General features: G+C 43.1%; 1 protein-coding gene across 4 annotated transcripts in view; it reads left to right on the forward strand.

Moving 5' to 3' along the window:
• LOC149445028 (fibroblast growth factor 12) overlaps positions 1–15,875 on the forward strand; it is a 705,992-nt gene that overhangs the window by 412,497 nt on the left and 277,620 nt on the right. The window contains exon 1 of one of the 4 annotated variants that reach the window (XM_089654315.1): positions 4,877–5,720. The exons of the other annotated variants lie outside the window; for them this stretch is intronic. Coding sequence (XP_089510441.1) covers positions 5,522–5,720 — 199 coding nt within the window. The 5' untranslated portion in view covers positions 4,877–5,521. Of the gene's footprint in view, positions 1–4,876; positions 5,721–15,875 lie in introns of those variants that run through there. 4 annotated transcript variants of the gene reach the window in all.

The following is a 15,875-nucleotide window of genomic DNA, read 5'->3' on the forward strand; positions in this document are numbered from 1 at the left end:
TGGCGGACAGATGGTTGTACATTTTCCTGCAAAATGTCTTGATAAACTCTGGAATTCATTTTCCCATCAATGACAACAATCCGTCCAGGCCCTGAGGCAGCAAAGCAGCCCCAAACCATGATGCTCCCTCCGCCATGTTTTACAGTGGGGATGAGGTTTTGATGTTGGTGTGCTGTGCCTTTTTTTCTCCACACATATTGTTTTGTGTTCTTCCCAAACAACTCAATCTTGGTTTCATCTGTCCACAGTATATTTTGCCAGTAGTGCTGTGGAACATCCAGGTGCTCTTTTGCAAACTTCAAACGTGCTGCAATATTCTTTTTGGACAGCAATGGCTTCCTCCGTGGTATCCTCCCATGTACTCCATTCTTGTTTAATGTTTTCCTTATTGTAGATGTGTCAACAAAAATGTTAGCATGTGCCAGAGATTTCTGTAGGTCTTTAGCTGACACTCTGGGATTCTTCTTTACCTCATAAAGCATTCTGCGCTGTGCTCTTGCAGTCATTTTTACAGGACGACCACGCCTGGGGGGAGCAGCAACAGTGCTAAACTTTCTCCATTTGTAGACAGTCTGTCTTACCGTGGACACATGAACATCAAGGCTTTTGGAGATACTTTTGTAACCCTTTCCAGCTTCATGCAAGTCAACAATTCTTGATCGTACATCTTCTGAGAGCTCTTTTCTGCGAGGCATGGTTCACATCAGACAGTGCATCTTGAAACCAGTAAACCCAAAACAGGTGTGTGTTTTTTAAGGGCAGGACAGCTGTTAGCAACACGTCCAATATCATCACACTGATTGGAGTCAAGGTTGGCTCACTCCTGGCTCCAATTATCTCTGGGAGAAGTCATTAAGCTAGGGCCTCACATACTTTTTCCTCCCTGCACTGTGAATGTTTACATGTTATGTGCAATTAAACCATGGCAACATCTAATGTTTGTGTAGTATTATGTTCAGCAGACTGTGTTCTTCTATTGTTGTGATTTAGATGACGTTCAGAGCACATTTTATGCCCAATTCATGCAAAACTCCACGTAATCCCAAGGGGTTCACATACTTTTTCTTGCAACTGTAGGTGCAAGGATATAAATGTAGGTACATAGGTATTGATAGGTACATATATGTAGGTATAAAGGTACATAGATGTAGGTGCAGCGGTACATAGGTATTTGCACATAGATGTTGGTAAATAGGTGAGAGTACATGGATGTGGATAAATAGATGTAGGTACACAGGTATGGATACATAGGCATTGGTACTTAGGTGTGAGTACACAGATGTAGGTACATGGATATTGGAGCATAAATGTTGGTATATGAATATTGGTAACAGATGTAAATGCATATTTGTGGGCATATAGATGTAGGTACAAAGATGTGCTTGTATAAATTTACACATTAAACACAAATTTACACTGTTATACAAGCTGTACACTCACCACTTTACATTGTAGCAAAGTGTCATTTCTTCAGTGTTGTCACATGAATAGATATAATAAAATATTTACAAAAATGTGAGGGGTGTACTCACTTCTGGGAGATACTGTAAGTGTAGGTACATAAATGTGGGTTGTAGGTGTAGGTACACAGACGTTAGTAGATGGATCTGGGTACATAGATTTAGGTACATAAATGTGGGTGGCAGGTGTAGGTACACATATGTAAGTAGATTAATCTGAGTGCATAGGTGTAGGTATATAAATGTGGGTAGCAGGTGTAGGTACACAGACGTAAGTAGATGGATCTGGGTACATAGGTGTAGGTACATAAATGTGGGTGGCAGGTGTAGGTACACATATGTAAGTAGATTAATCTGGGTGCATAGCTGTAGGTATATAAATGTGGGTAGCAGGTGTAGGTACACAGACATAAGTAGATGGATTTGGGTGCATAGGTGTAGGTACATAAATGTGGGTAGCAGGTGTAGGTACATAGATGTAAGTAGATAGATCTCGGTACATAGGTGTAGGTACATAAATGTGGGTTGTAGGTACACAGACGTAAGTAGATGGATCTGGGTACATAGGTGTAGGTACATAAATGTGGGTGGCAGGTGTAGGTACACATATGTAAGTAGATGAATCTGGGTACATAGGTGTAGGTATATAAATGTGGGTAGCAGGTGTAGGTACACAGACATAGGTATATGGATTTGCATACATAAGTGTAAGCACATAAATGTGGGTAGGAGGTGTAGGTACACAGACGTAAGTAGATGAATTTGGGTACATAGGTGTAGGTACATAAATGTGGGTAGCAGGTGTAGGCATACAGACGTAGGTATATGGATTTGGGTACATAGGTGTAGGTATATAAATGTCGGTTGTAGGTACACAGACGTAAGTAGATGGATTTGGGTACATAGGTGTAGGTACATAAATGCGGGCACCTAGGTGTAGGCACATAAATGCGGGCACATAGGTGTTGGTACATAAATGCGGGCACATAGGTGTAGGTACACAGATGTAAGTATACGGATTTGGGTACATAGGTGTTGGCACATAAATGTGGGCACATAGGTGTTGGCACATAAATGCGGGCACATAGGTGTAGGCACATAAATGCGGGCACATAGGTGTAGGTACACAGATGTAAGTATACAGATTTGGGTACATACAGTGGGGCAAAAAAGTATTTAGTCAGCCACCAATTGTGTAAGTTCTCCCACTTAAAAAGATGAGAGAGGCTTGTAATTGGCATCATAGGTAGACCTCAACTATGAGAGACAAAATGAGAAAAAAAATCCAGACGATCACATTGGCTCATTTGGAAAGACTTATTTTCCACCATAATTTGCAAATAAATTATTTGGTCAATATCAAAAGTTCATCTTCAATACTTATATATCCTTTGTTGGCAATGACAGAGGTCAAACGTTTCCTGTAAGTCTTCACAAGGTTGGCACACACTGTTGCTGGTATGTTGGCCCATTCCTCCATGCAGATCTCCTCTAGAGCAGTGATGTTTTGGGGCTGTCGCTGGGCAACAAGGACTTTCAACTCCCTCCAAAGGTTTTCTATGGGGTTGAGATCTGGAGACTAGCTAGGCTACTCCAGGACCTTGAAATCTCACGATACATGGCCCCATTCATTCTGTCCTGTACATGGATCAGTCGTCCTGGTCCCTTTGCGGAGAAACAGCCCTAAAGCATGATGTTGCCACCCCCATGCTTCACAGTAGGTATGGTGTTTTTTGGATGCAACTCAGCATTCTCTCTCCTCCAAACACGATGAGTTGTGTTTCTACCAAACAGTTCCATTTTGGTTTCATCTGACCATATGACATTCTCCCAATCCTCTTCTGGATCATCCAAATGCTCTCTAGCAAACTTCAGACGGGCCTGGACATGTACTGGCTTAAGCAGGGGGACACGTCTGGCACTGCAGGATCTGAGTCCCTGGCAGCGTAGTGTGTTACTGATGGTAGCCTTTGTTACGTTGGTCCCAGCTCTCTGCAGGTCATTCACTAGGTCCCCCCGTGTGGTCCTGGGATTTTTGCTCACCGTTCTTGTCATCATTTTGACCCCACGTGGTGAGATCTTGCGTGGAGCCCCAGATCGAGGGAGATTATCAGTGGTCTTGTATGTCTTCCATTTTCTAATTATTGCTCCCACAGTTGATTTGTTCACACCAAGCTGCTTGCCTATTGCAGATTCAGTCTTCCCAGCCTGGTGCAGGTCTACAATTTTGTTTCTGGTGTCCTTCGACAGCTCTTTGGTCTTCACCATAGTGGAGTTTGGAGTGACTGTTTGAGGTTGTGGACAGGTGTCTTTTATACTGATAACAAGTTCAAACAGGTGCTATTGATACAGGTATTGAGTGCAGGACAGAGGAGCCTCTTAAAGAAGAAGGTACAGGTCTGTGAGAGCCAGAAATCTTGCTTGTTTGTAGGTGGCCAAATACTTATTTTCCACCATAATTTGCAAATAAATTCTTTCCTAAATAGGCAATGTGATTGTCTGGATTTTTTTCTCATTTTGTCTCTCATAGTTGAGGTCTACCTATGATGCCAATTACAGGCCTCTCTCATCTTTATAGGTGGGAGAACTTGTACAATTGGTGGCTGACTAAATACTTTTTTGCCCCACTGTAGGTGTAGGCACATAAATGCGGGCACATAGGTGTAGGTACACAGATGTAAGTAGATGGATTTGGGTACATAGGTGTAGGTACATAAATGCGGACACATAGGCGTAGGCACATAAATGCGGGCACATACGTGTAGGTACACAGATGTAAGTAGATGGATCTGGGCACATAGGTGTTGGCACATAAATGCGGGCACACAGGTGTAGGTACATAAATGCGGGCACACAGGTGTAGGTACACAGATGTAAGTATACGGATTGGGGCACATAGGTGTAGGTACATAAATGCGGGCACATACGTGTAGGCATACAGATGTAAGTAGATGGATCTGGGCACATAGGTGTAGGTACATAAATGCGGGCACATAGGTGTAGGCACACAGATGTAAGTAGATGGATCTGGGCACATAGGTGTAGGTACATAAATGCGGGCACATAGGTGTAGGTACATAAATGCGGGCACATACGTGTAGGTACATAAATGCGGGCACATACGTGTAGGTACATAAATGCGGGCACATACGTGTAGGCACACAGATGTAAGTATACGGATTGGGGTAACCAGGTACATAGAGAAGAGAAATGTGTGTCAGGATGTCCCTAATTGCTGTGCGATGAGACTGGTGATGTCGGCCCCGTGGTCTGTGGCGGTGCTCACTCTGCTCATACAGGGGACAGGCTGGATGTGATCTGCAGTTCCCTCGGACTGCCGGTGAGAATTTCTCATCCAAACCTCGATCACGTAGGATTGCGTAGAGAGGCCAGATAGGGGAGACAGGAGGAATGAGAGAGACAGGCGATCTGCAATCCTCGGAGCAGTGTTGGGCTGTATAGCAGGCACTGATCGCCCCCCCAGCCCCCCCTGCTCCGTGTTCCATGTGAGTGGACGTGGAGTGTGCCTGCTTTCCTCCTCCTCCTGCTGTCCCCAGCGCCGAGGGGACCGCCCGCACTTTAATGTCATGCTGAGATCCCAGGACGGCAGAGGAGGGCTGCGCTGTGTACACGGTGGATGATCCCCACTGCTCCCTACCTGGGACCCCCTCCAGTCCCCCTCGGCTGACATTCATGGATCTTGGGAAGGGGGGGTTGTTATGTGGGTGAGCCGGGATGTGTCCCCCCATAGGAGAGGAATGTAGGATGCCTGGCTCGGGGCTGTGCTGTCATACCACACGGGGCTCTCCCAGGAATACACTGTGAGCGACCTGCGGGATCTTCCAGGATGTCTTCCAGCCTGTGCTGACCTGTTGGGATCTTCCAGGACTGGGAGTGATGGGGAAGTCCTGAATCCCCCTCCCTGCCCTCCATCATCCTGGAGAAGAGTATGGGGAGGATTCCGCACACCTGCAGCCGAGCTCTCCTCTAGCTGGCAGCGCTCCTCTCCCACTGACAGGCAGCTCTTCTCCTAGGGGGGCCCTACACCCCCCACATAGACCATGGCTGCGGCTATAGCCAGCTCCCTCATCCGACAGAAGAGACAGGCCAGGGAGTCCAACAGTGACCGGGTGTGCACCTCCAAGAGACGCAGCAGCCCCAGCAAGGACGGCCGCTCCCTGTGCGAGAGGCATGTCCTGGGGGTCTTCAGTAAAGTCCGCTTCTGCAGTGGAAGGAAGAGGCCGGTCCGGAGAAAACCAGGTCAGTGCATGACACCTGCTCACACTCTATACACCCCTCCCTCTCTCCATCCATCCATCCATCCATCCCTCCTTCCATCCATCCACTCATCCCTCCTTCCATCCATTCCTTCTTTCCTTCAATTCATCCCTCATCCATTCATCCCTCCTTCCTTCCTCTCTTTCATCCCTCCATCCATTCATCCTTCCTTCCATAGCTCTATCCATCCCTCCTTCCATCCATTCCTTCCTTCACTCCATCCATTCCTTCCTTCCTCCCTTCCTCTCATCCCTCCATTCATCCCTCCTTGGATCCATATCTTCCTTCCTTCACTCCATCCCTCCTTCCATTCATCCCTCCTTCCTTTTATCCCTCCATCCATTCATCCTTCCTTCCATTGCTCTATCCATCCCTCCTTCCATCCATTCCTTCCTTCACTCCATCCATCCCTCCTTCCTTTTTTCCCTCCATCCATTCATCCTTCCTTCCATTGCTCTATGCTCTATCCATCCCTCCTTCCATCAATTCTTTCCTTCCTTCCTTCCCTCCTTCCATTCATCTCTCCATCCATCCATTCATCCTTCCTTCCATCCCTCCATGCATCCCTCCTTCCATCCATTCCTTTCTTCCTTCACTCCATCCCTCCTTCCTTCCTTCCCTTCATCATTCCTACCTTCCTTCACTTCATCCATCCCTCCTCCTATTCATCACTCCTTCCATTCATCCTCCCTTCCTTCGCACCATCCATCCCTCCTTCCATTCATCCCTCTTTCCATTCATTCTTTCTTCCTTCCTGTCTTTCTTCCATCCACCCATCCATCCATAATTCCTTCCTTCTTTCCTTCCATTCCTTCATCCCTCTATCCATCCATCCCTCCCTGGTGAACATACACTGCACAATCAGACTGTACAATCTCCATAAAGCTGACCCTGCACTAAAATATCCAGATTGTGCAATCTTCTTTAGAATGACCCAAACCATGTAATGTAATATAAGGACATAGCTAAACATCTACTCACTCTGTGTCCAATCAGGCAGGCTCCTGTACTATACAGCTGATAGTAGATCTAAAGGAGATGGTACATTTGGATGGTATAGTGTGTGGCCAGCTTAAGGCTCGCCATGCATGTTACAATAGGACAGTACAATTGACTTTTGGTCTAAAAAAAAAAAACCGGATAAGAAAAAAAGCAAGCTATGGGACTGTCAAGGTGTTACATACTTTTATGGAAAAGAAAATAACACTTTAAAATCTTCATCTACTAATTGGTGTACCAAAACTACTATTATTATTACAAGTACTGGCATAGCACCGGGAATGTACACAGCGCACTACATATGTATATGTTGTACAGTCACATTAGTCCTTGTCCTCAAGGAGCTTACAATCTGTAATAAGGACCTACCTAATGCTCCTGATCAACTTGTATCCAACAAGGCAGGCTTTCGCACAGTGCACTTGCTGGAAGATCTAAGGGTCACCATGCACATCACAATCCAACCATAGAATTGCTGTACAATCATTTTTAGATTTAACAATCCCATGTAATATCAGGACCTACTTAATGTATCCTATTGATCTGTATTCACTCAGGTAGGCCCTTGCACTACATAGTGGTTGGTAGATTTACAGGAGATTGCACAATCCGATTGTAACCTGTGTGGCGAGTTTTAAGGAGCTTCTAACGTGTGGTAAACTTTAGATCTACTGTCAGTGATGTAGTAAAAAGGGCCTGTGTGATTGGATTCAAATTAAAGTATTGTTAGGTTTGTCTTCATACTATATTGTTTTGGCAAATCAAAGGGGACTGAGCAGAAATTGTACAATCCGATTGTACAGTTTGTGACCAACCTTAAGCACACTCACCCAATGCCATCCTCAGTCTGATTAAACTGGCTCTTAACCAGTGGCGAATTATAATAGGAGCAGAATAGGTGGCTTGCCTGGAGGTTAGGGTTACCACCTGACCTGTCAAACTTGTTGCCAAGAAGAAGTCCCTAAGGCGGGTATTTTTACCCAGAAAACGTGACAACACTACCAGAGCCTACAGAGATACTAGAAAAAGTTCTGCACTCACTGCTGTTCATAGTAAGTCAATGTCAGCGCTGTGCTTCTTTACGTCTAGGAGGTCAGCAGTGACAGTCATGGTATTGATAAGATAATCAATGATCATGCACAATCCATATACAATGACAATCAACTTTATTAGCTAAGTATGTATAGCATACAAGGAATTTAACCTTCTAAATGTTAAACAGAAGACTTATTCCATGTATGCTGTAGATGATTCTGATTGCATATGAATTGTGTTAGATCGTTTGATTATCTTTAATCTTGATTCTGATTCTGTTTTGATGTTATCTGTCAGCATCACGTGCCATTTGCTTAGCGCTACATAAGATCCCATTTAAAAAATGAACACTTCTTTCCAAATCTTGAAGCCCTTATGTATGATCCCAGTACAGTGGGGGGGGGGGGCATGAACTGGAATCAGATGGGACCTAAGGTACAATTCATCCACCACTGCTCTCTTTCTTTTTTTCATTGGCGGTAAACATAGGCAGAGTTCAGTATTCATACAAAGTACATGCACCTGTTCCATGGTATACAGGAAAAATCCACATGCTGCTATAAATGGTTACATTGAATTCTTCCTAAGTCGAGGTTCACACCTATGCATTTTCCGCTGCGTTTTGCAGAAGCGCACAGCAGTCCATTTAAAATGATTTCCTATGGGACAGGTTCACATCTTGTTTTCACCCGATGCTTTTTCTTGGTTTTTTAAACGCAAAACGTTGCATTTTTGGTTCTATAGACTTCAATGGCCATGCTGCAGAAAGGCATGTAGTGTGTTTTTGATGTATTTTGCGTTTTATTCTACCCAGCAACAAGTTGAAAAAAACCCTGCAAAGCGCAGCAAAAATGCAGCAAAAATACGTAAAAACGCATGCGCAAAATGCAAAACACACCGCAAAAAGCACTGCAGAAATGCATCCAATGCACACTGCATAGTTGTGAATCTAGCCTAAGGTATGCATCCATACACCATTCATGCAAGAATGTAGCAGACGTTTGTACAAGCTACACCCGATATTTGCATGCATCAAATTCAATGATAAATGATAGTGTCATATGAAAAGCAGGTTCCTTCATACCAGAAATCACTATATTATATAAATACGGGACACAGCTGGTCTTCCATCCTAATCTTTCCATAAACAATAAACAGTGTGTTGCAGTTGTTATGTTAAACAGTTTACTAATAAATGTGTGTGTAAAAATAGAATAGTTAAACAGTGAATACACGTTTGACTTTATTAAAAGTTTTATCTAGTCATTTTGCTTTTAGCACATACTTTTTTTGCTTTCATTAAGTAGCTGATAGTGACATATGGTAGGATATGCTGGATTATAAAATGAAATAAACCATATGTTGCATCACTTTAATTATTCATGGAAGTTGTTGGTATTTTGTTTAGATGCATTATATCTTTGATGTGTTTGAAGTATTTGGGCCAAGGCAATGATGTGGCTTTAAGCGATGGTGAGATGTAAATTTGATACAGACCAACACATCCTGTGGTATACAGTACTGTATATGTAAAGGGTGATTTATGATAGCAGTGCTGTTTTTATACTCTTTGCTTTAATTTTGAATCTGTGTTTACATCATATAGCCAGTCACATGCAGGGGATTAAAAAAATAGAAATTTCCTTGCTCGTGGTTGGATGTTTAATGCAAACACAGATTCACTGGTCAAAGGGAAAACAAACTGCTTTAGTAAAGCCGCACCATAGTGGCAAATATGTTGCAAGCTGTATTTACAGGGGCAGAAAAGTGTAAGGCCTCATTCACACCAAACATGCATGAAAACTGATGGAAACTGACACACAGATTTCACTTGCAGTGACATCAGTTTACATCAGTTTTCATGCGCGCTCCAATTAATTTTATACATGTTACAAATTCCAGCGCAGAAAAAACATCTGCATGTGATACCAGTGTTGTGGTGTGAACAGGGCACATAGAGAACAATTGATTTTGTTGTGCCTTTGCAGAATGCATGCAGAAAAACTGACATCTCTGCACCATGGTGTGAATGAGTTCTAAATGTAATGAGAACATGTTATCATACGACTGTTGCCCTTAGCAGGCATTCTTAAGGAAATCATGGAATTCTGGAGCAAAACCAAGAGCTGCAGATTTCACTAAACTGTTTAGATAGGTTTTACATTTTAATTTGAGGCTTGTCACTAAAAGATATCCATTCTGCTAATATGATTACGTTTGAGTGTAAGGTGAGTGATTGTTTGAAAAACATGCTCTGATCCTTGTCAATTCATGATCCACTGTGTACTGGTTGTTCATCTCTTCATTAAAATGTATAGAATGAGATAAGGGAACTTTATAAAAATATACAATACCCCTCCACCCACCCAGTTTGTATCTGGGCAGATCCTGGCCCATTGAAGTCTTGGTCCAGTCAAGTCTTGGTATAGACAGATCTTTGTCCAGGCAGATCTTGGTCCAGTCAAGTCTTGCTCCAGGCAGATTTTGGTCCAGTCAAATCTTGCTCCAGGCAGATCTTGGACCAGTCAAGTCTTGCTCCAGGCAGATCTTGGTCCAGTCAAATCTTGCTCCAGGCAGATCTTGGTCCAGTCAAATCTTGCTCCAGGCAGATCTTGGTCCAGTCAAATCTTGCTCCAGGCAGATCTTGGTCCAGTCAAATCTTGCTCCAGGCAGATCTTGGTCAAGTCAAGTCTTGCTCCAGGCAGATCTTGGACCAGTCAAGTCTTGCTCCAGGCAGATCTTGGTCCAGTCAAGTCTTGCTCCAGGCAGAGCTTGGTCTAGACAAGTCTTGCTCCAGGCAGATCTTAGTCCAGTCAAATCTTGCTCCGGGCAGATCTTGTTCAAGTCAAGTCTTGCTCCGGGCAGATCTTGGTCTAGACAAGTCTTGCTCCGGGCAGATCTTGGTCCAGTCAAGTCTTGCTCCAGGCAGATCTTGGTCCAGTCAAGTCTTGCTCCAGGCAGATCTTGGTCCAGTCAAATCTTGCTCCAGGCAGATCTTGGTCCAGTCAAGTCTTGCTCCAGGCAGATCTTGGTCCTGTCAAGTCTTGCTCCAGACAGATCTTGGTCCAGTCAAGTCTTGCTCCAGGCAGATCTTGGTCCAGTCAAGTCTTGCTCCAGGCAGATCTTGGTCCAGTCAAGTCTTGCTCCAGGCAGATCTTGGTCCAGTCAAGTCTTGCTCTAGGCAGATCTTGGTCCAGTCAAGTCTTGCTCCAGGCAGATCTTGGTCCAGTCAAGTCTTGCTCCAGGCAGATCTTGGTCCAGTCAAGTCTTGCTCCAGGCAGATCCTGGTTCAGTCACGTCTTGCTCCAGGCAGATTTTGGTCTAGTCAAGTCTTGTTCCAGGCAGATGTTGGTCCAGTCAGGTGTTGCTCTGGGCAGATCTTGATCCAGTCCTGGTCAAGTCCAGTCCCATCTGCACCAATGCCTAATATAAAGAGTTTGGCTATCTCCACTTTAAAACATGCTGCACATCAACAATGCATCTTAATCAATATATAACCAGTAACACAGAGAGATTTTGTGTTTAATTGTAGGGCTTAATGTACCAGCAGGTTGACCGAAGAATGCGATCAACTAAATTTCAGACTGTCCCATAAAAGCCCAATGTGTGGTCAGATTCTAAAGGTTTGGGGTTATTGTTAAATTCAGCTCTTTCTGTATGTTTTGCATTTTATTTTAGAAAAGTCAGATGTTCAATAAAACGAGAAATTATGTCTCAGCAGGAGCCCCTTTAATGAAAGCGCTTGTAATAATTAATTAGCATTTCAAAAGCCCTATTTTTTCATGTATTTTTTATTTCAAGTTTTAGAGTATTCTTCCCTGCTTCTTTAGATATCAATAATGTGTTGTGCGCTATTAATTTTCACTTAGTTAATAGTTAGCTATAATTAAGATGGGAGAGCAACATAAAATGAATCTCACAGGGGCTATGACATTCTACTAGTCTGCCTGGCATTTACAGTAGGATGTATATTTATGGTAGCAGATTAATGCAGTATTTATGTAACATGGCAGAGGCCACTACTGTGCCTTAGGGAGGCCATACACAGTCAGATCTCTTATCAGTAACAATATGAGATTAGAGATCAGTTTATATGCCAAACCCACAGTGATCATTCTTTCCTGGCTAGCAGCAGACTGCAGTGCATGTGTGAAAGAATCATTCCATTTGACATTTCTACACTACTGACTCAATGGTACACTTAATTTGTTGCATCATGTGCAATACTAATACAATGTATAGACAATAAGGAAGAATGAAAGTAAATTTAAAAATACATGTGGATCAAAGTCAAGAGACGGTAACAATGACATTCCTTCACCAGGTATATATACTGACTTGTGAAGGGACATATATTTAGCCTTTGGTTAACGTAAACCTATACTTTGAAATATGTAGGCCTTCTTTCTGCGAGCGTACTGTCGCTTACGCCTATGCAAGGGCCATGTTTGCCTACACAGGGATGCACAAGTGTTCTGTGGAACCCCATGCAGTCGGTGTCATTCAAGTCAATTGGGATGCAGCGGCTTCATGGACACAGTGTTTGTTTGGGGCTGTGCACCCATATGGCTGGCACATTGGAAGCAGCTGCTGTGTCTGTGCAGCTGCTGCATCCCAATTGACTTGAATAGGACTGTAGTAGCTGTAGTATGCCTGTGTGAAGGAGACCTCTGGCCAACAACTGGTAATCTCCTTCATAAAATTCTTTTGGCTGGTTATCACGCAGATATAGTGGTTTTATTTCCTGTTAAAGTAGAACTCCACCCAAAAGGGGAAGTTCCACTTTAAGGCTTCGTCTCCCGCTCTCCGTTAAGCATTCGAACATTTGGGAAGTGGGTACCTGATGTTGATAGGTACCTGCTCCTACTTCTGCTGCAATCGCCTAGGTGATTGGAAGCGAAAGTTGTCCTCCCCCCCTCCTTCCCCGTATACTTCTAGGACATGTGACAAGTCCCAGAAGACTACAGGATCATTCACAAGGCGCAGCGCTACTCGTGCATGCACAGTGGGCACCTGGCTGTGAAGCTGCCAGCTGCCACAACCGGCTGCTCACACTTAAGATGCTGGCGCCGGGGGGGGAGAGGACGGCTGGTGAAACTGGCTGCGGTGAGGACATCGCTGGATCGTGGAACAGATGAGTGTCTGTTTTTTAAAAGTCAGCAGCTACAGTTTTTGTAGCTGATGACTTTTTTTCTACATTTGACTGGAGCTCCGCTTTAAATCACTGACCCAGAACTGATATGGCAAATCGCCATTTCTTACTGTACTTCAAGTGTACTAAGATTTCAGCCAAACACAGCCAGACAATTAGTATTCTCAGGAGGAGATGTCAGACATAACCTACATGTTGAATCCCATACCTTTTACTTACGTCCCTAGGTTTTTATTGAAGCCCATGTTGTATTCCCAAATTCCAAGTTATCAAACAGCCTAAAATAAAAGGCATCCAGTTATATTCCTTATAATTAAAAACGAAAGTGCCTGGAACATGTTGAATGTTGAATTCCAGCCAGAATTTAGTTTTAAACAGAGAAGTGAAATGTTCGATTCTCTGGTAGGTAGGTAGCTTTTGTTGTCTGTGTCCTCACTGGGAGATTTATACTCACTTCCTGTTATGGTGACAACTAAGGCATAGCTGTGAGTCGAGCTTTGTTTTCTTTCCCTGAACTGTGTTTTTAATACATTGTCTTGGAGAAACTGAGGGCTGGTGAAAGTGTCATTAGCTATTAAATTGATTTTCTGAAAGAATTCATAAGGAACGCACTCCAGAGAAGAGAGACAGAAAGTTTAGCTTACCGTAGTGCACAGACACCAATAAAAACCTGCTAGCAGATTTACCTCTTTCTTATACTAATTCAATTAAAAAGAAAATTTTGGAGGGTTCCACTTTAATTACACACACACACATACACACACACTTGTAGGATGCCTGTGCAAATGCTTCCAGGCAGCACTTTGCATTCATATATGGAGATCTGCCTCCAGGCTGTACAAGGAAACAGTTCTGACCCTAGGCAAATGGCTAGTTGGCTGGTCTGGTACTACATATATTCCAGTTGAATGCACAATTTGATCCAATAATCCTGTGTTGGAGAAGAATTTGAAATTGTGACAATGTTTTATTGATATATGTGATGACTGCACTTCATATTTCTTGTTTGGGTATTAAAGGAACAGCAAGTAAGAAAAAATCTCCCCAATGGGGTCATAGACAGAAATACATTCCATACACACAGTTCATTTAAAGAGACTAATATATCTACTTGTATTTCTTTGAGATTTGTTCTCAGAACTAAAAGAAAAAAAAATAAAAGTAAAAAAATAAAAGTCCCTTAAGTTAATAAAAAAAATATTTTTATTCAGTTAAATAAGAAATATTGATTATTATTATTTTATATCTACCACTTGCAGCCAGCAGGGGATCTCATGATTAATGAGCAACTTTTGCAAATGCTAATTTACTGCTAGACCAAAAAAGGTTTTGGAAATTTTGAAATTTACATCATGCATGTCACCATCTCACCCCACATCCTTCGATTAAAAAAAATCATTGGAGCAGGGTAGAAATATGTTGGCGGAACAGCACCTGCATCAGATGCAGCTGATGTTCAGGTACTCTGCCAGCTGCCAGCATTTACCTGCAGCAAAGCCCGGCATTGTCTGCTAGGTTTGTGGAGGCACCCTGTATTAAATGTTTGTAACATAAAGATTTCTTACAATTAAAAAAGGATATAACAGCATATAAACATGTAAACTTTATAAACAAATTATTATAATATTGATCAAAATATATTAGTTTCCTTTAATATACTAAAATGAAACAAGTAAATGTTTATGTAGACATTATACTGCTGTAGAGTCTTTGGAATTTTTGGAGTTTTTGGAACCCATGTTTTGGGTCTTTGAGTTTGAAAAAAGGTGCAGAAATCTTTTTTCCTCATCAAGGCACAGCAGTCTATTCAAATGACTGGGATGCTGTGCCCATGCAAACGTGGCTCATGGGCTTAGGCGTGAGTTTATAAGAGTTCTATATAAACCCTTTTTTTCTCATATATTTGAACTTCCGTGGTAGCCCTACAAAGTAGATATTTTTATAGGAGTGGTTTCTAGTATAGAGTTGTGTCATACATACCTGATGGGAAATTGTGTGTGATCATATAATATGTTTCTTATTTTCTATTTCTGGACACTATAAATTAATTGTGTTTGTGTGGGGAATTTCTTTGGCCTCCAAACTGCAGCCAGTGGCTGGATATGACCCTCTTTTTGCCTTTGTGACCCTTGGGGCAACATTCCATCCACTGACCCCAATGATAGAGCACTATTCCTCCCACTGACACCAATGATTTGGCATCATTCTACCCACTGATACCAATGACAGGGCACTATTCTTCCCAGTGATACCAATGATGGGGCACTATTCCTCCCACTGATACCAATGATGGGGTACTATTCCTCCCACTGACACCAATGATGGGGTACTATTCCTCCCACTGACACCAATAATGGAGCACTATTCCTCCCCCTGACACCAGTGATGGGGCACTATTTCTTCCACTGACACCAGTCATGGGGCACTATTCCTCCCACTGATACCAATGATGGGGCACTATTCATCCAACTAACATCAATGATGGGGTGCTATTCCCTTCACTGATACCAATGATGGTGCACTATTCCTCCCACTGATACCAATTATGGGGCACTATTCCTCCCACTGATACCAGTGATGTGGCACTATTCCTCTCACTGACACCAATAATAGAGCACTATTCCTCCCCCTGACACCAGTGATGGGGCACTATTTCTTCCACTGACACCAATGATGGAGCACTGTTCCTCCCTTGAATACCAACAATGGGACCTTACCCCTCCCTCCAGAATCTAGGATGGGACATAGTTTACTCCCACTGACGCCAGGGCATTTTCTATATCCAATGGCTACAGGCTGCCCCCCTTAAAGCATGAAGAACTGTAAACTGGCCCTTTGTTTAGAAAGTGTGGAGACCCCTGCTCTAGGCAATTTGATTGTTTCCTGAAGACACAAATCTATAATTAAGTGATGTACCTGACATGAGATCTGAATTTTCAGTCTGCTCGGGT

Source organism: Staurois parvus, unplaced genomic scaffold (assembly GCF_062004578.1).
Source record: "Staurois parvus isolate SC_StPar_1 unplaced genomic scaffold, SC_StPar_1.0 ptg000750l, whole genome shotgun sequence".
Lineage (NCBI taxonomy): Eukaryota > Metazoa > Chordata > Amphibia > Anura > Ranidae > Staurois > Staurois parvus.